Here is a 22,048-nt window from a genome sequence, read left to right as displayed (position 1 = left end):
TAGTAGTTGCAAAAACAGTATCATATTTAAAATAATAAATCTTTTTTAATAAAAATGTACTTTTTATTAATAAAAACAAAAACCCTAGTGTGGTAATAATAAAGACATTACAGGCCACGTGCCATACTTGACAATTACAAGTACAACCCTAAGGATATGGAGCTTTACAATATATGTTTGTTAGTTTTAATTTATTTTGTGTTTTGCTTTTTTTAGGAATCTTGGTAGTTTTATCTACTTTCAAAACATCTTAAATGAAAATGTTCAAAGTGTAAAGAGCTAGTACTCATGAAATCAATAGGACAGTATGCTCCCTATACAGGTAGCCCCAGGTCACAAAGGCTTACAAGCTTTAGAAAAATACTCTGTTTGGGTTTGTAAAAGCACAACAGACTTAGGACAAGGTAACATCAAAAACAGAGGAAACAATGGAGAATGTAACTGGGAAAGGAATATGGTTTTGTAATTCTGTCTCAGGCTTGACCATAAGTGTGTACATTTTGAAAGGTAAAATAAACCCTGCTTAGATTATGTTAAACTGTGTGTAAACTGTTTATAGTAGTGAGAAATAAAGCCCAAGAAAAACTACAAAGACAATGCTTTATGCAACCGCAAAACTGAAAATAATGTTTAAAAAAGCTTATGTCTACATCTACCTGCTCAAATATATGACTAAAATGGTATGTATTACATAACCTCAATCTTCAGCCATGAACATTTTTTTTTTTTTTTTTTTTTAATTAATGTGGCATTTGAAGCAATTGTGGTATAGTTTGTTTGAATAATGTAATGTAAACATTATCTCTGGTAACATACAAAAATACATGTGTACTGTATAACTTGTTTGATCTTACATATACAGTTATACACAGTGTTTGTATTTCAACATTACATTTTACATAGCCTGTAATTTGCACTTATACTGTGGCTAAAATCATAGTCTACTTTTGCAAAAGGAAACATTTAATTTGCCTGTGACAGAGTTTAAGTGATAAAAACAAAAACAAAAAACCGTCTATCAGTGACTCGTGAATGAACCTCTGGAATATGCCAATACAACAATACTGTTACAACACGATGAGCAACATGTCTGGATAGGAAAACATAAGGACTTATACTGGTCACAATGTGTTAGAAATAACAGCATATTTTCTTGATGGAGGTGAATGAAAAAAAAAAAAAAACACACTATGTTGCCCTGACTACAAGTATTGCTATTTATGGAATGAAGACGTTGACAGAATAAAAAATGGACAAACATATGGTTTATGAAGTACCTTGGCTGGATCAGAAAACCCTGGGTTAGTCTCCCCACTCAGCTTGCCTTGGGGGAGCAGAAGCTCGGGGGAATCTAGTCATAGTGTCATAGGAAGGGATGCTATTGATGTGAAAACAATTCCAGGGAATGTTATTAATGTTTCAACATTTTCAACAATAGAAGAATTACAGAAACAAAAACACGATTATTCCTATTATTGATGTGCTTCATTTGGAATAGATCGCCTGTAATTTACAAACTATAGCATATATCTTAGTCTCATGACAGTACCATGGCCATTTTACATAGTATATGATCATTCCTTTCTGCTGTAGCCATGAAATCCACTACATTCGTGTACAGCTATTATATAGGTTATTCTGTTTAATTTCAGCATAAAAGATGTGTATCATTAATGCACCAATTAAAGTAGCTGCACAATTAAACAAAGCTTCATGCAACAGTGAGCTGAATGGAACACTGGAGATGTCTTGAAAGAACTCCATTTCATGCAACTGCAGTGCCCACCAGGCACTATTAATGTATACAATGCAGATATTGCTTTTGATTTCAATGTGTTCCTTTTCAATGTACTACAGGGTGGATAAGGGCAGTCGGAGGTCTGCCCATGGCCAGGGCTCCCTCATAGTGTATCTGTTGTAAAAAATCTATAGATCAAATACGGTCTGGAGAGCGGCTGACAGCTCCTTTCCAGATGGTATCCAGACATTTCAGCAAGGCAGTGCCTCTAATAAACAGTGAGAAAAGCAAGTTCCTGGATCGATTACAAAAGGGCAAATGGCCGCTCAATAGCCAATGTCGGATCATGATGTCTGGTTCAGAGTAGAAAGTCAACCCACTCCCTGTAGAAGTTAAAGTCTCCATTGTGACAGTGTACAGAAGAGAAGATTTTTTTTTGCCTTATATAAAAGCAAAAGGAGACCACATTTGAGAAGTTTATATATGATTTAATTAATTATAGCCCACCCAGTACTTTACTACAAGTTTTTAAGGGTTTGATAGTATAAAACCAGCCTAAGCAGCTGAACCCAAGCTAAATGGATTTATTTAATGCTGCATGCTGTATGTAAAAGCTGTTAGAAAAAAGACTTTGCAGAGATTTGCATCAATTACATACTCTACTGCTGTTGAGAATTAGTATGATGCACATTATGTTGCAATAGCATTAAAATCATGCTGTTAAGAGTACACACATGATAAATTAATATCTTGATGGAGCATTCAATCAAAAATGCATGCATTAAAAAAAAAATCTCAATTGTCTGTGCAAAAAAACTCAAAGCACAATGACAACTGTGCTTCTGTTGTCATAATGTGCAAACAAAAAACAATCAAATACTGAAATTATAATGTATATATAAAAATCAAGGTCCGCATATATAGATTTAATTAAAACTGTATGTTATTATTTTAATATTTTAACACATCAGCTTTTTGCACAGCAGTTGTTAATTGAATTCAGTACTACTGTAAAAAGAAACAGACAAACGTTTGGACACACATACTTTTGTATTAGTAGCATTCCACACATCCCATGCAAAGCATGCCTATACTGTATAGTGGGTTAAGAAAGCTTGAAACCCAAAACACAGTCTAATTAGTATCAAAGCGGAGTTCCAGATGGTTTTTTTTTTTCAGATAAAAATGTTCTTTCTGCATGCACTAACTTTGAAAAAAATGATATTCTTCAAATAATTTTGATACACTGCTACCTACTCGACTACCCCATTCAACAGCATGCATCTAGATGTTTCTTTAGTAGTTTTTACCTTGTCATTACAGGGTTTGGAATACCATGTAAACGTTCATTATGATAACCATTATTACCAATTTCCATACTGTAACAAAACATTAAATATAACAATTTAAATAATAATTACAAATGCAGCACTTGTGTCAAGCCGTCTCCAGCCATGAAAAACAAGACATGACAAATGGATTAATCCTGTCTAATGGAAAGTGATGTCATGATCTATAACTTCCATAAGCTATACGAAACATTATAAAAAATGCACCTTTTAAGATACATGTTCTTTCATTTACAATAATGATATCCTATTTTTTTGCTCTTATGAGGATTTTAAAATGACCTTCGCCTGTTTGTAAAGAAAAATACTTTTAATCTAATGATTTTATAGTCCATGAAAACAACTAAAAACCCTCCACCAAAGAGATATATACAACAACAAATTAAACTCCGCACCAAACATATTTCAAACAGTATCATGAAGTGCAAGTTAAAAATCTCTTCAACATATGTACAAAACTTCTGAACCCTGCAGTTTTATTAGTGACGAAAATGAGAAAAAGAAACAAAAAAGAAAAAAAAATCTTACGTTTTCATGGGTATAGTCTCAATGCTACAAAGATACAAAGAAGCAAAATATTAATAAGCTGTACCAGAGAGTATACATTACTAGCTTGATGTTATTAGCTACTCTGCTGTCAAGCTCTGAGCTATGTACAGTAAAGTAAAGGAAAGGTTGTGTGTGAAAGTGTAATGAGAAAGGTTGGGTCTTTTTAAAAGTGCAGTGTGCGTAACATGCCGTAAGAGTGGAAAACACAAAACGAGAATGAAAAACATGGTATCAGTAGAATGGTTATCACAGAGTGAAATGCCAAGTCCCTGAGACAGAGGAACTGTAAGGAAGAGAGAAAAACAAGTTACTACAGGGGCAAACTAACGGGAAAAGGAAAAGAAGGCAGAAAATGCAGGGAGAGGGCAAGGGTAGCAGTTTCTCCTGGTTCAAAACAATCCAAGCAAAATTATTAGATTATTGTATTTATTGATCTATTCCTCAAAACTGCAAACAAAGAAAAGAAAGAAAAAAGAAAAAGATTAGCACCATAATAGTGCTTTGTGATAAAAGCCAAAATTGTAATTTTAATTCACCCTAGTAATGAGAGTTACTTTTAAGATGCACTACACATTTCTAAATGACTACTTCATTAGATTCAATATTTAATTAACACAAATGCTATACATTTAAAAGGCCTGACAGTCATTGTATTGGGTATTTATGCTCATGAGAAAATCCAGCTAAAAACTGGACTCTATTCACAAAGCTTTAAATGAGGTAATTTAAATAATTATTTAATGTATATAATAAAGTTTAAAGTTTATTCAGTTTATCTACAGCAATTCAATAAGCGAGACGACAGCATGATTAAGCTTTAGAATATTTATTCAAGGGATCTCGGCCTGAAAGGACTTGCCCTCATATAAGGCGTGACCTTTGACAGCTGTCACAGGTAAACCTAGGCCAGGTGATGGGACCTATCGACCCCGGAAAAGAGAAGATGCAAAGGAGGAAGAGGAAGATGAGGAGGAGGAGGAGGAGGAAAGAAACTTCCCAGGAAAATGGAGCTAAATCCAAGTTTTATGGGATAAACCAATGAGGGAAGAGGAGGGGCTGTCGTCTCGCAAGCTTTTAATTCAATAGGTGAGACGACAGCATGAATAAGCGTTACAATATTTTATTTAAGTGCCAAGTGATGGGGACCATTGCCTCCAACGACGGGAACCGGGCAAGAGCTTCAGTATCCAGTGCAGAGGTGATCTAAAGTAAGGGTGGGTAGGAAACAAAACCCATCAGGGAAAATAAGCCTCTGGTACCCCAGATCTTAGAATAACCCCCTCTACGGGCTAATGTGGCCCAATAAAGAAAATCAATAAAATTAAATGGATAGAAAACCATCCGAATTTATTCAGGCCTTTTGGTCATGGAGGAGGTGTTGGGGACCCTCAGCCTCTGAATTAACGGAGTGGTTGTTACTGGACAGTTAGGTGTGTTTTGAATGCAGTGTTCAGAATGGTTCTCTGAGGCCAGGTGATGGGACATGCCTTGCGTTACCAGAGCTACATGGGATGCAGCCAGTGATCCCAGGTGCTGCTCGCAAGATCTTTTGGACCAACGGGAGCCAGCCTCAGATGAGACCTCTGACAGCTATCAGAGTTCAACCAAGGCTGGGTAATGGGAACCAACGACCCCCAACAGCCAAAAGGGATCCTGGGCATGGTGCTGGCAGCTCGAGGATGGACATTTGAATTGAGCTGTCCAGATGTATGAACCAGAGGACTGGACATGCAGTTCCACAGCAGAATCTTCACATTTTTAAGCATGTGGTGATTAATGTTGGCCTAGACTGCAGTTGTAGAGAATGTGGAAAAAAAGGGGGTTCGCAAGTGTGCTTTAGTTAGGAGGTCTGAGAGGTGATTTGAAAACCAGAACCGTGTTAGTGGGGAAGCTGTGTTTATCAGCTGATGGCTGTCAGGTGTCAGAATTTCTGAAACTGAAATCAAGTCTGCAATTAATTTATTTAGGCCAGGCACGTGTATTGCTTTGATTAGGAAATTATCTGAAAAAGCAAGCCAAGGCAGGCAATGGAGAGGATTTTTTTATTAAAGGTGACCTGGAGCGCCCCCATAACTTTGGCTACCATGTATTTATGGATTTCTTGAACTCAGCTACAACAATATGGTACTGTTTGTACAGGACTAAAGAGCTCCGTGGCACGATCGATGATCTGCAGGGACAGGGAGCTGCAAACCAGGAATTTCCAAATAACCCCCTGAAACCCACTGAGGATGCGTCAGTGAAGAGGTGGAAGTCAGGAGACTAGATTTCACCCTCATAGAAGAAAGAACATAAGAACATAAGAAAGTTTACAAACGAGAGGAAGCCATTCGGTCCATCTTGCTCGTTTGGTTGTTAGTAGCTTATTGATCCCAGAATCTCATCAAGCAGCTTCTTGAAGGATCTCAGGGTGTCAGCTTCAACAACATTACTGGGGAGTTGGTTCCAGACCCTCACAATTCTCAAAGGAGATGCACTTCCAGTTGTTTAGGAATATGGTTCACATCATGAGGTTGTTGTAATTTGGAATTCGTCAATTAGAATTCAAACGCGGTCCAGCTTTTCCTGGGGTAAGAAGATGCAATCGAAAAGGGATTCTGTGGCTGTTTAAAATAATCCAGCATTGGGCTTCAGACAGGGAGTTAAATACCTTCAGGCTAAAGCAGACAAATGTTAACCAAACTGAAAAGTTAAACTTTTCCATTCCCTGGATCCCGAAAAGATGCCATTGAGAAGGGTGGATAGGCATTACTTTAAAAGCCAGCTGTTTTGATTAACTGAATGCTGATGAAACAGATTCTTACGCCTTTGATCTGCTGGATTTTACACTTTTAGTTCGTGCAGATGCTTTGGTAGCTTAGATGGGCCATCAGCTGCTCACATAGTTTCCTTGCTGGTGAGCCAGGAGCCGCAATGAGATTTCTGGAAAGATTATCCATGTTGATGCGAGTCGGGAAAGAAATACTTCTCTGGAGAAAAGTGGGCTTCACATAACACAAAGAAACAGAAGGATGAGGAGAAACCATTGAGGGAAGAAGAGGGGCTGTCGTCTCGCCTCCAACACATTTTGTAACACAAATTATTTATTGGTATCTGGGCTCTGTAGAATTACGAAATAAAGACTGAATTCAAAGTTTGTATAACCTATACAATAACTTGCTTAATGTCCAACACAATGAATATCAAAGCTATCAAAACAAACTGCTTTTAAATAGATCAAATACAGGCTACCAAAACTATAATCTGTGCAATGTGTGAAACATGGATTTTTAATAAAGAGTCTAAAAAAAAGGTTGTTGCAATTGGTTTTCTTCATAACTTACTCATCATACACATCCTCGGAGTCCATTCTGCGAAAGAATTTGGCTAGCTTCACAGAAATGATTATACTTGGGATCAAAAATACAGTGCAGCACCCCAGGCCAAACCAGAAAGTGTTCTAAAAGTAAAGCAACAGTGTTACTTACAACCTGCTATTGAACAGCATTTACATTTGCATGTTTGTTGTAAACCTCACGTTTTATACTCTGCTCCAAACTACTGAGGAATATTCAGAGATGTGCAACAAATCCCTGCATTCATTCATTTCAATGCAAAACATTTACCAGATCAGGTATCACATGAAGGCAAAATACAATTATCAGACATTACAGTCTGTGTTAGAAAAGGAAGGCCCAATTGTTCACTCCTTGTGTTTATTGTGATCAGATTATGCACACTGGAAATAAGTGTTGATAAGTGCCTATATACACATGCATCTCTGAATACCCCTTAATTGGTTGGAGCAGTGTACTATACAGTATATTGTCATTGTTGTATATTGTGTAGATACCCATAAGTATATGATTGTAAAATAACACTTGACCTGTGACCACAAAAGAGCTCCAAAATGCAGATCTAATGAGTATTCATTGTGATCACGCTTCTATACACTCAGCTGTTCTTGGGCACATTTGATTATAATGGGTATTTTACCAAGCATGTGCCACAACTTGTGATTAAATATTACATGATACTTGGCATAGGCATTCCTGAGCACAAATACAGTACACAAGGGTAGAAAACCCCAAGTCATGGTGACCTTCTTAAACATAAGCCCTTCCCTGTGATTGGTTGGGGGTAATGAGGCTAAATCTTTAGAACTGAATTCAATTAAATGACTTTGCATGACCATGTGCTACATATAGAATAGTCATTACAGTGAAATTGCAAATAGGACAGTTATTAACCGATCACTGACGGGACATGTTCATTTCAGGGAACCAGGGAGAGAGGCAGATAGATAAGTTCCTGCTTTTTGTAATTGTAACTACTACATTTGGTGACATTGTAAGGTGGTGTTTGAATTGGCTGAGTTTGTGTGTGATTAGTACCAGGTGAGTGGCTAAATTGATTAGCAGTTGATTTTGCTATTTGATTGGTTTCCACACAGTTTAGTTGGTTCTTTTGCCAAGCAGGGGTAACAACATTTATTCAAGCAGCTTATTTTAGCGCCAGCACGAAGCGCCAGCCAACAGAAGCGCCTCAACAAAAGAGCCGGGAGTCTAGCTGTGGGAGTCCAGCGAGGGGAGGCCTGCGCTGAGACGCTGTTCGACTAGATCCGAACCTACCAGCGCTCTGGAAGAAGCCATCTACTAGTCAGGTCTGTATCCTCCACCCCACTGCTCCTACTGTGCCTTTTGTCTTGCTTGTCCTGCTATGACTGTCTCTCACATCCCTGTTCTGTCCTCCCGTCCTCGTCCTCTGCCCTCCCTCCGCTGTTGCTCCTCCAACCCCTCTAACCTCATTTCTCTGCCTCTCCCCCCCTCCCGCACACTCTCTGGTGCACTCTGGAACTGTCACTCTTCTGCTAACAAAGCTGATTTCATCTCTGCCTTTGCCTCCCACCTCTCGCTCGATTTCCTTGCTCTCACTGAAACCTGGCTGTCCCCTGATAACACTGTTACTCCTGCTGCCCTGTCCTCTCTCTACGTCCTGTCCCATACCCCGCGTCTCACCGGACGGGGAGGTGGGACGGGTCTTCTCCTCTCTCCCTCCTTACTCTTTTCTGTCCCCTCTGATCTCACCTCCCTCTCTGTCACTACCTTTGAATTTCATGCAGTCCAACTAACCTCTCCCTGTCAACTCCTGCTCATTGTTTTGTACCGCCCCCCTGGGCCTCTCACTCACTTTCTGGATGAACTCGACTATCTACTCTCCTCCCTCCCCTCTCTGTCTACCCCGACTGTCCTGTTGGGTGACTTCAACATCCATCTCTCCAACCCCAGCCACTCTGCTGGATTCCTCCCTCTCCTTCACTCCTTCGACTTCTGTCTCTCTCCGTCCCCTCCTACCCACAAAGCTGGCCGTCAACTGGACCTCACCTTCTCCAGGGCCTGCTGCCCCTCCAACCTCTCTGTCACCCCCCTGGACCTCTCTGATCACTATTTCATCTCTTTTTCTCTGTCTCTCCCCCCTCTCCCTGCTCCTCCTACCCCCACTGTCACCTCTCGCCGTAACCTCCGCTCTCTCTCCCCCTCTGTCCTTGCCTCCACTGCTCTCTCTCACCTCCCTCCTATCGACTCCTTTTCACAACTCTCCGTAGACTCTGCTACCTCCACCCTCTTCTCCTCACTCACCTCCTCCCTCGACTCCCTCTGTCCCCTCACCTCCCGACCCGCTCGCCCCTCCCCTCCCCATCCCTGGCTCTCCTCTGTGCTCCGCTCGGCAAGAATCACACTGCGATCTGCTGAAAAGAAATGGAAGAGAACCAAACTCCCTGCTGCCCTAGACCTTTACCGCACTCTTCTCTCCTCCTTCTCCTCTACTCTCTCCTCTGCTAAATGTGCTTATTTCCAATCTGTAATCCAAGCCTCCACTAACAACCCACGTAAACTATTCTCTACCTTCTCCTCCCTCCTAAACCCTCCCCCCCCTCCTCCTCCCTCCTCTATCTCCCCTGACGACTTTGCCTCCTTCTTCTCTTCTAAAATCTCAGATATCCGCAAACTCTTTAACACCTCTCCCTCCCCCGCACCCCCTCCTGCTCCAACCCCTACACCCACTACATCCCCTACTAACTCGCCCTCCCTCTCCACCTTCTTGCCCCTCTCAGACTCTGACCTCTCCTCCCTGCTCCAGGGTCACAAACCCACCACGTGTGCCTTGGACCCCCTCCCCACTCACCTCTTTCAAGCTGCTGCTCCTGCTCTACTCCCCTTCATCTCCTCCCTCCTCAACACCTCTCTACTTTCTGGCATCTTCCCCTCTGCCTTCAAAAAAGCCTCTATCACTCCCCTCCTCAAAAAACCTACCCTCGACCCCACCTCCCTCCAGAGCTACCGTCCTGTCTCCCTCCTACCCTTCCTCTCCAAAACCCTCGAGCGGACTGTACACCGCCAGCTCTCTGCTTTCCTGTCCAACCACTCTCTGCTTGACCCTCTCCAATCTGGCTTCCGCTCTGCTCACTCCACTGAAACCGCCCTTCTCTCTGTCACCAACTCACTTAAGTGTGCCCGAGCTGCCTCTCTCTCCTCTGTCCTAATTCTCCTCGACCTCTCTGCTGCCTTTGACACTGTTGATCACTCTATTCTACTATCATCTCTTGCTGACCTGGGGATCTCTGGCACTGCTCTGGCCTGGTTCTCCTCCTACCTCTCCAACCGCACTTACCAGGTAACCTGGCGTGGAGCAACCTCCACACCTCACCCTCTCTTGACTGGAGTCCCCCAAGGGTCAGTCTTGGGTCCTCTCCTGTTCTCTCTCTACACCCGCTCCCTGGGCCCCCTCATCGCATCCTATGGTTTCTCATACCATTTCTATGCTGATGATGCTCAGATTTTCCTCTCCTTCCCCACCTCTGACTCCACCATCTCCTCCCGTATCTCTACCTGTCTGTCTGCTATTTCCTCCTGGATGCACTCGCATCACCTCAAACTCAACCTCTCTAAATCTGACCTCCTTTTCTTTCCCTCCTCCTCCCCCTCCTCTGATCTCTCTATCTCTGTTCCTCTGGAATCTACCACACTCTCTCCCTCTTCCTCAGCTAAAAACCTTGGAGTCACCCTGGACCCCTGCCTCTCTTATTCCCAGCACATCTCCACTCTGGCACGCACTTGCAGATTCTTCCTGAGCAACATCCGAAGAATCCGACCCTTCCTCACCAACTATGCTACCCAGCTCCTGGTCCAGGCCCTGGTACTCTCCCGCCTAGACTACTGCAACTCCCTCCTGGCTGGCCTCCCTGCGTCCGCCACCCGTCCGCTCCAGCTCATCCAGAACTCTGCTGCTCGCCTGGTGTTCTCTCTACCTCGCTTCGCCCACGCTACTCCACTACTCCGCTCGCTCCACTGGCTCCCGATCACCGCTCGCATCCAGTTCAAGACTCTTGTACTAGCCTACAGATGCCTTGATCAGACTGCACCCAGCTACCTCCAGACCCTCATCTCTCCCTACACCCCCACTCGACCTCTCCGCTCCGCCTGCACTAGAAGACTGGCTCTACCTCCGCTACGCTCCCCTGCCTCCCGAGCCCGCTCCTTCTCCACCCTTGCTCCGCAGTGGTGGAACGACCTTCCTACAGATGTCAGGACTGCCCAGTCCCTGACCACATTCCGGCGCCTCCTTAAGACTCACCTCTTCAAACAGCACCTGTAGAACTCCTCTGTTGTATCCTGGGACACTATCACCCTTCATTTAAATATGCTTTATTTTGCTCTTATCTGCCCCCTATTTTACTGCATTTAATCCTGTACCTCAGAATATTGTAATCTCCCAAGTGTTTAATCTGTAGTATTTTGTACTTAATCATATCCTGATGTAACTATCACTACTTAATCATATCCTGATGTAACTTTCACTATTATCTGCTGTATTATTGAATTGTGGTTTGTCACACTTGAGAATTATTGTATTTCTTGTTCTTATTGTATGACTTATATTGTAACACTTGAATGTATTTGTATTTGCTTGCGATTGTAAGTCGCCCTGGATAAGGGCGTCTGCTAAGAAATAAATAATAATAATAATAATTTAGGGTTAGAAGGGAAAACATTCTTACCAAGGAATCTGCCACGAAGCTGCAGGTTAGAATCTCAACCGTATCTACTACATTGGCAATGGGCTTGCAAGCTGCAACTTCCATTATAATCTTAAAAAAAAAAAAAAGAAATTGGAACACAATCAAACATGTACTTAATATTTACCACAATTCAATACTTCCATTTTAAAATGATCTTTACTAAAAAGGGCAAAATACCAATATACCAAATATAAGTGGTTTCAAAACAACAAAACAACAGTATTTTATAGAATGGTAAATGATAATGAAAAATTACATTGAGAGCATCACTGGATACAGGTGCTTGACTTGATTAAAAGGGCACAGAAAGAATACATTATACTTAGGGCTTCTGTTTTTCGGGTTTTATTAATTGTATTTTTCGGTGCTTATTTTTAGCTGTTTTTGAGTTTTATGTAAATCGTTTTTTTGGGGGCTTTCGTTTTTGATATACTGTATGAAATTAGTGTTTTTGGTTACTTTCCAAAATGCTTGAGCGTTTTTTTTTCTGTCAAAATATGTATAGTAGTAACTCAACAGTACTTGCACACTTAAGTTGTACCTTCTTTACTTTGCTGTCTTCCACAACGAATTCCCTGTGGTCACGGGCACATTCTTCTGGCGTTTTTGTGTGTAGGCATATTTCGACATTTCACCACAATTCTATTTTAATTCCTCTGTATCTTAACTGTAATACATCTTTAAATCCCGCTAACAAGCCTTCATCCTGATTGCAATCTCATTTTAAATCTCGCGGAGTCTCCAATAGAAATGTAGGAATGTGCTGTCACTCAGTAGTTGGGGCGGGTTTAAAGTATTCAGAACTAATCAATGATAGATGCAAGTCAGGAAGACGGGACATTGCCGAGCAGCACTGGGAAATATATTTATTATTATTTTGGTAGTAGGTTTTATTTTTTAATGGAAAAAGAGTAAAGTCAACCTGAATTGATTAACCATTTCCACAGTTTTTCCTGTGTTTTCCAATGAGCAACAGCAAATAAAATACTCACAGAGTTCTTGACCCAGTCTATGTATTGTTTAAAGTAGCCGATCATCATTTCCATGTATTTTTCGGTTTCCTGCAATGACACGAGGAGACATTTTACAGTAACAGTTCATGGAATGGAGACTGGATTCTGGAAACAGTGACCGCAGTGATGTCAGAATAATTACCTGGGCAATAATTAAGGATCCATTGCTGTTGATGAGGCGTTGTGCTGCATCAAGAGCACCGATAACATTATTCACTTTATTCTAAAAAAAACAGTTTCAACAGATTTAAAAGAAAAAAACAGTTTTCAATGTTTGAAATTATTAAGTATTTTTCTAATAAAATGTTTTTTTTTGTGATTAACTGTTTATTGCTTTCTACAGAACCCATGATTTCAGTTATTATACTGTATACGTTCACCTGACTTAACTGGACATGTTCTGAACTGGAACACAAGTGATTAAATAGTGTTTTAAAAGGACTGCGTTGACAAATGACTTACTGGGAGATCAGACGTAGTCCTCTGCAATAGCCGGACACTCTGACTTAAAGTGCTCTGTCAAAAAAATAAAAGAAAATAAAAAATTAGCAGGCCATGCTTCTTTCTTTATATCAAATATTTAAAGACACAATACATTAGGTTATTATCATAATCCTGGTTCCCTGAAATAGAAATGTAACCATTACCGAATGGGTATTTACCTCCTAAAGACCCGAAACCTGAATAAGATATAACAAAGCTGCTCAGCAGAGCCTGTGACGCAGTCATGCCCGCCCCCGAGGGTATAAAGGACAGCGCACACAGATCTCAGCGTCATTTTTTCTTCAAGCCTGCTGCAATTATGGACACAGCAACCTTGAAGGTTGATGGCTAAATTTCTATTTCAGGGAACCAGAGTTATGATAATAACCTAACGTTCCCTTTCACGTGCGAAATATAACCATTACCGAATGGACCAGTATACCCGAGCCGTCGCAAGGGCAAGATTGTTGCATGACAGGAATGCTACAAGGCTAAGCCAAGGCTGAATTGTGCTTTACCTTTCGGAACCCCAGTAACAAACAGTTAGGGCTAAAAAACTGTTTTGTAAAGGTTGACTGAGAAGCTGCCCTTAAACTGAGGGAGAAACTCACCTGTTGTGTAAAGGCTGACTGAGAAGCTGCCCTTAAAACACTAGTTCCAAAACCAGAGTTTTGTGGATCCATGACATTAAGTCTGTAGAACCTAATACATGGTGAGTAGCCCACACCACTGCATTGCAAATGTCCTTGACAGATGTACTCTGAAATAAATCCTACTAAGTTGCCATGCCCCTGGTGGAATGGGCAGTGAGCTTTTCTGCAGAGGGCAAGTTGGCCAGGTCATAGGCAGTCCTGACTGTGTCTGCTATCCATTTGGAAAGCCTCTGTTTAGACAGGACTTGACCATGGGACTTGGCCCCATAGCAGATTAAAAATTGTTCACACTGCCTCCAAATTTTCGTCCTGTCAACATAATACACCAGGGCCCGTTCCACAGACTGATTGACATGAAATGCTGAGATAGTCTTCGGCAAAAAAGGAGGATTGGTACTGAGCGTAACCTTTGTCCTGGCTTCTGTGAAAATTAAGCAGGCTTTCACTATTGAGAATGCCTGCATCTCACTCACCAGCTTTGCGGAGGTAATTGCAAGCAAGAAAGCCGCTTTGAGCGTGTGACAGGGTGTGTGAGTGATTCACTAATGACACGGGAGTCAGAGATTGTGTTTGAGACGCCACCCAGGTTTTCTTTGGATTCTTTAGGACTACTACCAACAATGGTATCCCCCCGAGGTATTGTAAGTGACAAAATAATAATCCATAATGAAAAAGGGGAAATCAAAACAGAAAACAAAACACTGTAAATCAAACTACAAACCAAAGTCCTGCTTTTAAGCAGGGTCTCGTTACTTCCGCTAACCTGCAAGGCAGGAGCTCCAGATAACGCTCTCCTATTCCTCACTACTTTCGTGGGGTGCCCAGATCCCCCTGAGCTAAACTATATATATAACGTTCTCCCTGGACTGTAAGTCACCAGTAAAGAAACTTTATCCTGGCTGTTGACTTCAGCCGTCTTGCTGCCAGTTCTCCGTCTCTGCTGCTGCGTCAGAAACAGGCATCCTTTTTGCTTTCTTTTCCTTACTCTGTGTATTCGGTTTCTGGGGTATTCTTCTCCACCTGCCAGAGCTTCCACTAGGTTGTATCCTACAAGGGCTAACCAAAGGAATAGGAGAACGTTACTTTTATGGGATCAACCATCCCTCGAAGATCCTCCTTCCCTGAAAGGCAAACCACAGGTACTTCCTGTGCACTGAAAAGGGAGGGGGACTGTGCCTGAACTGCAGCGAGTAGCAGGTCTGAACGGAAGTAAGCACCCAGATGTCCGTGGGGCACTGATGCCAATAATCCAGATGGCTCCCTGAAAAGGGGCCCTGGGCCTATGGCAGCAAACTCCTATGACTACTGCATGGCTTGTGGCTTGGCCTGTGGCTTCTGCCTCTGTGCCGGACAACGGAACTTATTGTAACCTCTGCGGACAGCAGCCATGGGCCAGTCCAGAACATCACCTCTGGCAGCAGGTGCAGCCAGCTGTGCCGGTCTTTGAGGCTGCTAGGGCCTAGGTCGCCAGTTTGCCACTGGTTTGCGCACTGGGGGTGGTCGCTTGGGAAGCAAGCACACCAGCTCCTTTGCGGATTCTTGCGTGCGGTGAGAGCATCTCGTCCGACGCAGGACCAAAGGTATGCCCTGGTACAATAGGGGCAACAGCGGTGCTTTATCCCCATCAGGCACACGTGCCTGGGAAAGCCAAAGCTGCCTGCGTGCGGCTACCAGTGCAGCCAGGTTTCTACCTACAGCCTTTAGTTCAGTTTTGACATATGGAACAGGTTCTTATTAACCAGGCCGAGCTCATCCAGCTGTTGTAGTGAGGGCCTGTGGCTGTCATAGAGTGCAGTGGCCCTCTTGATCAGTGGTAGAAGCTGCACGAGAGATGTTTCTCCAGCATGCGCTTGGAGAAATGTGCACAAATCTTGCAGAAAGTACAAAATCACCAGTGCCTACTTTGGATGCTTTGGCCCCAGGCAGGAAGAGCATCTTTCGTGGTTGTCCTCAACAGGCAGACTGGCCTTGCATGTGTCACAGGGATAAAACCCAGGCATTATGCAAGTAGCAATGCAGTGTTCAGTAACAATGTACGGGTGCTGCCTCAGTCTGCTTAAAGACAGCAACGGGCTGTTCAAGACCCAAACAAGACCGGCTTGGTACCGGACTGAGGATGTAAGCACCGGTCAGTCGGAATCGGGACAGTTCGGTGACTGAAGCACCGGGTCGGGAGGTGCGGTACTGGTGCGGTAACCTCGATCACAGTTCAGTACGGTACCAGGTTGGGAACGGAGTGGGTTGGTGATCTTGGTATCGGTATGGTACGGTACAGGTCCACCGGTTCTCAGTTACTGCGGGTAGCACTGTACAAGGATGCCCACTTGTGCAAGCTACTGGCAAAACCACTTAGTCAGTACTCGCAAGAGACTTAGGGAAGCCTGCTTGTTAGAATGAACTAGCAGCCCTCATAATGGTGATGCAAAAGCTGTCACCAAAATGGCATCAAGATGCAAGCAATCACAACTGAAGCAGCCTCTTGGTCCTGCGCAGTGCTGCTGAACCCTGGTAACAAGAAAAAGTAACTTATCTGAACAGGCTCCCCTGCCAGGCCAGTTCTTGAAAGGAAAAATGCCGCTGAAATCTGTGTGCGCAGTCCTTTATACCCTCGGGGGTGGGCATGACTGTGTCAAAGGCTCGGCTGAGCAGCTTTGGTATATCTTATATCTTATTCGGGTTTGGGTCTTTAGGAGGTAACTACCCATTCGGTAATGGTTACATTTTGTACTTGAAAGGGAACTCCTTCATTAACTTGTTGAGGTTTGGGCCAGTGGCCTCTAGGTTAACTAATATAAAATAGAAGAATGTTTATTATTTTTGTATCACTATTATTTATTTCCAGATGAGGGATATAACATTCTCTTACGTTACAAGTTAGAAAAATGAGGCAAACAAATTCAGTGAAACAGGGATTACAGGTGCTTACCCTTGCTTTAACATATTTCTTGGCAGTCAAAGGAAGTTGAGAGTAAAAGAAAAAATTGGAAAATAAGATAAACACAGCCTTACAGTGCAAGCCTACAAAGCACGGACACAAACAGAGTTGAATTCAGAAAAGGACTGGAATTGGTACTGAATGTACTCAAAAAATAAAAAAAGTTGGTAGCATAGTTATAGTAAACTTATTTAAAAAAACAGGCATGTCAATAACACACATCCCCCGCCATGGCTGTAAATTCAAAATAGAGCTATCAGTATGATGCTGATGACCATGGCATGTATCGACAGTATTACAGAATAGTTCATAAGAAATCAAATTTAAGTAGATTCAAGCAAAGATGTAAGTGTGATATATAGAGGTGACTGTCTGTACATCTGTCCATGTCTATCTCCAGAGTCTGCTAATCTCAGTAACTTATACTAAATCGTGTTACTACCAAGTTTCATGGTAATTGGATACGTGGCTCTCCTGATAAAAGCACAAAAATAAGTGTACGCCCCCACATATCCCCAGGATACTGTTAGTACTTTATTTTAAATAATAAGTGTGTGTGTGTGTGTGTGTGTGTGTGTGTGTGTGATACTTATATATATAGTGTTTTATATGAGCAAAAAAAATAAATAAAGTGTAACTCTGTTTACCATGGCTTGCTCCAGTGGCACCACCTGTTGACCATGAATGAACCGAATACTGCTTGCATGACCTTTCAATGCATTCTCCAGCGCTCCCTTTGGCTGCAAGAGAGTGTACAAAAGATGAACTTCCTCTTTGAATACCTAGGAATGCTGTGTCAACAAAAGAGATTGCCTGCACCCTTCAATGGGCAAAATTGAGACCCATAACCTGCATTTGATGCCTAGTGAAGAGAAGGACCCCAATATCATTGCCAATATTATCCTTCGTATCTGAAATGTATTAACTCACTCAGTGCTAGAGTTGACCCTTAACATAATCAGTTTAGTAGCTGTTTACATTTAATATGTAGATTGTCAAGGTTTGCGCTGGCTTTGTCGAAAACTGGGTAGTATTAGATTTTAAAACAAGTGCGAGTTTTTAAGTAAGTTGTGGGTAATAGATCCTACATCTCCAGCATTTTTCATATAGTGATAAATTGAACCTATGCAGCTTTGCTGGGGTCCTATGCCATCCATGAAACACTTTCAGATTTACAAGAGAGGGGACCCAATCCTCTTGTGAAATTTATGTTTCTAGTTTCGATTCCAACTGATGTTTCACTTTGCTTAAGGGGTCAGGGGCCTGATCAAGCACAGCATGGTAAACCCTGGGAGCCAAGTTGTTTATTTAATAGCTGTTCCAAATAATATTTATAATAGCTGTTCCATTATTCTTGTATGAAAGGGTGCTTTTGCTGTAATGTTGCAGCGCTGAACATAATGAGTTCCCTTTTTTACATATCCACACCCAGGTCTGTTAGCTTATTAACACATTTCATTCTTTGCAGCACGTTTACTTAATGAATTGGGAGTTTGTTCTCGAAATCTTGTCGATAAAAAATAGTGGGCCTTACTGGAAGATTTTCAGTGACAGATTTGGGTAATTATAGCTAAAATGCTTTAGAAAAGGCTATTACACTGCACACATTTTGCCTTCACGTCTTCATGGAAACAGATGACACAAACTGGTTATGCTTGAAAATGTATGCATTCATGACGAATACAAATTTCCAAATAAATAAAGCTCTCACCCTCATTTTTTATTTTATTTTATTTATTCTAAAAACTTACCAGCTTGTCTGCCTGATCTTCCAGGTCATTAGCAAATGACAATAGATCCACTTTTGTAACACCTTTGTTGAGCTGAAAAAGGTACAAAGAAATGGTAACAAGAACACTCAATCCACAAACACCAAGGCGTCAGAATTGTGAGGCATTTTGACCTTGTCTCAAAGCTCTCATGCTTGCCTCATAAAATCTAATGTAACATACAATAAATCCATTGCAATGAACTGTCATGAACTGTATAGATATGGTCTAGTACTGTGTCATATTTCAACTAAGAGGCTTAGCTGATGAACCGCTACCCAGGCAACGTGTACAGTGTTGTACGGGAGAGTAATTTAAGTCATAAGAGCAATAAGATATGAACTTACTTCTGCTAAGTAGGCCTCATAGTTGATGCTCACTATGCCTGTATTAGTGAAATTCAGAAGATTCTGTTTTGCATTGGCGTCAAGTAGGACCATGTCACTCAGATCCACATTTACAAATTCAAACACGTCAACCACATCCTTGGTATACTGAAAATAAAAGACACACGAGTGGATACGATCACTATGGTACCAAGGGGAATACTATTTTGTATCCAATTACATTCACAATTTCTATAAACCCCTTACTTTTCTTTTACACTTGATATTTACTCTATATTGTACATACATATGTGAACTGATAGTGTTGGACTGTGAGAAATAAAATTTATAAAAACACACACATACACACACACACACACATTACTGAACTTGTTCAAATTTGCATTTACTATAAGACCTGACAGAAATCATCTTTTATAGGTTAGGACAATATTTCATTCAGATTGATATTTCTACTTACCATGCTTGTGTTTAAATATTCACTGATGTTGAAAATATTATCCAGCTGTAGTGCTGCATAGATGCCTTTATTCTCTTTGCAGTTACTAAATTTAAAAAAAGTAATTTGTTACAAAACGTGAAGAGCAAACTATGACCAAGTGCAATAAATATTTATTTTAAAAAAGTGAAAGAAATTATTTTTGTACACAACTGTACATTACCAACTGTAGACACAAGGCAAGACATGCTGCCTCCTGGTGGAGTATATTAGTACAACAGTAATTACCTGCTGGTTTTTAAACCATTAACAGCATGAGGTTTTCCCACACTTTGAAGCAACAAACCCCATGTTTACAGTTTATTTTTTGAAAAACAAAATACAAATGCAAGAGCAAGTATAAAAGCCTTGCTACTGTACAGACATCAGTGTGAGAGGAGACTAAGTCCTTTCCACATCAGCCTCCATCGCTCGTAGAGCTGTTTTCTGTCCGTGCTTTTTAAAAAAGGGAACACAATACTATCCCACAATCCCTCTGGGACCTCCTACAACATGCGAAGAACTTCAGATAATGGCCAGGTTTGCAAAAAGTTCAGGAACAGGGGCTGGGCTGGCCACGGCCGGCCTGGCCCAGCCATGCCGGCAGTGGAAACAGTGGAGGCATAATACACTCACTGGCCACTTTATTGGAACCCCAGTTAAACTCAAGTTGCCCCTTAACAGCTTAATGAGGGCCTACAGTGGGTTTAGCACACATCTGTCATGGTAAACAATCATTTAGCATTGTGGAGCGGACTTGATCATCAGCACCAAATAGTCGACTAAATTTGAGTGTAGCGCTGGTATTCGACTAACTGGAAATGTCACATGACCATTCACACCATTTGCAAAAATGGCAGATGATACATCCGATATGAGTACTTCAGCATCAAAAGAAATGCAACAAACTAGTTTAGTGTGGAAGTACTTCAAAAAAACAGGAAGACAAACGTGAAGTACAATGCACACTGTCAGAAAGTACTAAAATACAACCAAAGCACATCGTATATGCATGCGCACCTCAGAGGAAAACATCCATTAAACCTGTCGGCTGAAAGTCAAGGTACTGCAGTCAAGGCAAGTGACACGCAGAAAAGGCCGTCAAGAATTTTTGTATTTTCAAAGCATCCAATAAATGAAAGACAGGAAATTCATGGGCAGGGGATTTCAGGATCTTATCCATTTTTTTGAACCCGGGTACACAATTCCATCCCACGCTAGCATCTGCGCCACATGGTGGAACTCTACGTTCTTCATGCTGGAGCGCTTATTTGAGCAACGACTGGCTGTTCAGGCTGTCTGATGAAACTGTCACAAAAGCGGCAGCTCGCAAGTCACTGTTGTTGAAAAGTAACGTCTGGGATCTGACAGAGAAGTTGTTACCTGTACTAAGACCACTGGCAAAAGCAACCACAATTATGTGTGCAGAACAGCATGTGGGGCTTTCTTTCATTTACCCTGTCATTATGAATTTGTTGGACAGCAACGTCAAGCCAACAGACAGTGACATGGGAGCCTTTAAGGCAAAAGTCAGCAAGCAATTAACAAAACGATTCAAACTGGATCAGCAAGGACTTGCGGAAACACTTCCCATCATGGCATGCCTGCAGTTTCTACAGAATGATGCGAGAGAGGCAGCCAAACACCATCTTTCAGAATTGGTTCTGAATCTGAACCAGTCAAGATCCTGTGATTCTGTTGCTGCCACCTGCCGGCCCTGTGATGGTGACGCCTCAGAAAATGCTGCCGCGGACACAGAGCCTCAAACGAAAAAGTCCAAAATTGAAACGGACTATGCAGAAATGTTTGGACGTCACTTCGAGGAAGGAAGAAAACCACGGTCAGCAAAAGATGACAGCGAAATAAATGATTACCTCAAGTTGACCCTTCACATTCCAACAACGGATAACCTGTTACTGTGGTGGAAGAAAAGGAAAGACCGATATCCCCGTCTGGCAGCTTTATCGAGGAAATATCTTTCTACCTCGTGCATGAGTACGCCAAGCGAGAGAAATACCGGAAATACCGTCAACCGACACAGATCAAGTCTCCACCCAGATCATGTTGATGTCCTTGTGTTCCTTAATGTAAATTTAAAAACACGTGAAAAGGAACTGACACCAAGGAATGATGTATCTGATGAGTCTGAGTAAAGATCGAAACTGACAGTTTCCTACACGCTGGAAAAAAAAAACTATTTTGTTTATAAGTTTAATGCCAGCAATATAATATTGTTTTCTTATATGAAAGGCTTTGATTTTGTTACCCAAGTTAAAAAATCACCAGGGTAAGTTTTTATTTATTTATTTTATTATTATTTTCCATGGTAGGCTATGCTATTGCATACAACAACAGAGTGTTTCTGTTGTTTACTGTAATACATAAGCATATTGTCTGAACTAATGATTCAAATCCATTAAAAAAAATAAAAGTAATCAATAATTCTGATCATAGGCTAAATAATTATATGAAAAACAGCGGTTAAACAGCAATGTTGCCTTTGTTGCTTTTCGCTATGGCCATGCAGTACTTTAGTTGAAGTTCTACCTGACTTTTCTACTGGTTGGTTTTACAATGACGCACAAATTAGTTTGTTACATAAATGCATGTTTACTTCAGTTCTCTCCGCTTTAATCATCAAAATAGAAGTCATTGTTTCTGGTAAAGAGGAGATC

At 41.6% G+C, this 22,048-nt stretch overlaps 1 protein-coding gene across 20 annotated transcripts in view; it reads right to left on the bottom strand.

Moving 5' to 3' along the window:
• The window catches only part of LOC117421337 (prominin-1-A-like), a 104,822-nt gene that overhangs the window by 3,695 nt on the left and 79,079 nt on the right, over window positions 1–22,048 (bottom strand). For 4 of the 20 annotated variants that reach the window (XM_059035344.1, XM_059035369.1, XM_059035350.1 and 1 more), the window contains 13 exons: window positions 19,356–19,440; window positions 18,896–19,042; window positions 18,531–18,602; window positions 17,427–17,519; window positions 16,771–16,788; window positions 13,171–13,224; window positions 12,851–12,931; window positions 12,688–12,756; window positions 11,675–11,764; window positions 6,960–7,075; window positions 3,616–3,639; window positions 3,049–3,117; window positions 1,278–1,378 (listed from right to left, as the gene is read on the bottom strand). In XM_059035344.1, coding sequence (XP_058891327.1) covers window positions 1,303–1,378; window positions 3,049–3,117; window positions 3,616–3,639; window positions 6,960–7,075; window positions 11,675–11,764; window positions 12,688–12,756; window positions 12,851–12,931; window positions 13,171–13,224; window positions 16,771–16,788; window positions 17,427–17,519; window positions 18,531–18,602; window positions 18,896–19,042; window positions 19,356–19,440 — 994 coding nt within the window. In that variant the 3' untranslated portion in view covers window positions 1,278–1,302. Of the gene's footprint in view, window positions 1–1,277; window positions 3,920–6,959; window positions 7,076–11,674; window positions 11,765–12,687; window positions 12,757–12,850; window positions 12,932–13,170; window positions 13,225–16,770; window positions 16,789–17,426; window positions 17,520–18,530; window positions 18,603–18,895; window positions 19,043–19,355; window positions 19,441–22,048 lie in introns of those variants that run through there. The other 16 variants (XM_059035356.1, XM_034035614.3, XM_034035610.3 and 13 more) reach the window with 10 other exon arrangements.

Source organism: Acipenser ruthenus, chromosome 1 (genome assembly GCF_902713425.1).
Source record: "Acipenser ruthenus chromosome 1, fAciRut3.2 maternal haplotype, whole genome shotgun sequence".
Lineage (NCBI taxonomy): Eukaryota > Metazoa > Chordata > Actinopteri > Acipenseriformes > Acipenseridae > Acipenser > Acipenser ruthenus.
Note: the sequence above shows the minus strand (reverse complement) of the source record. Positions and strands in the feature narration are given on the sequence as shown.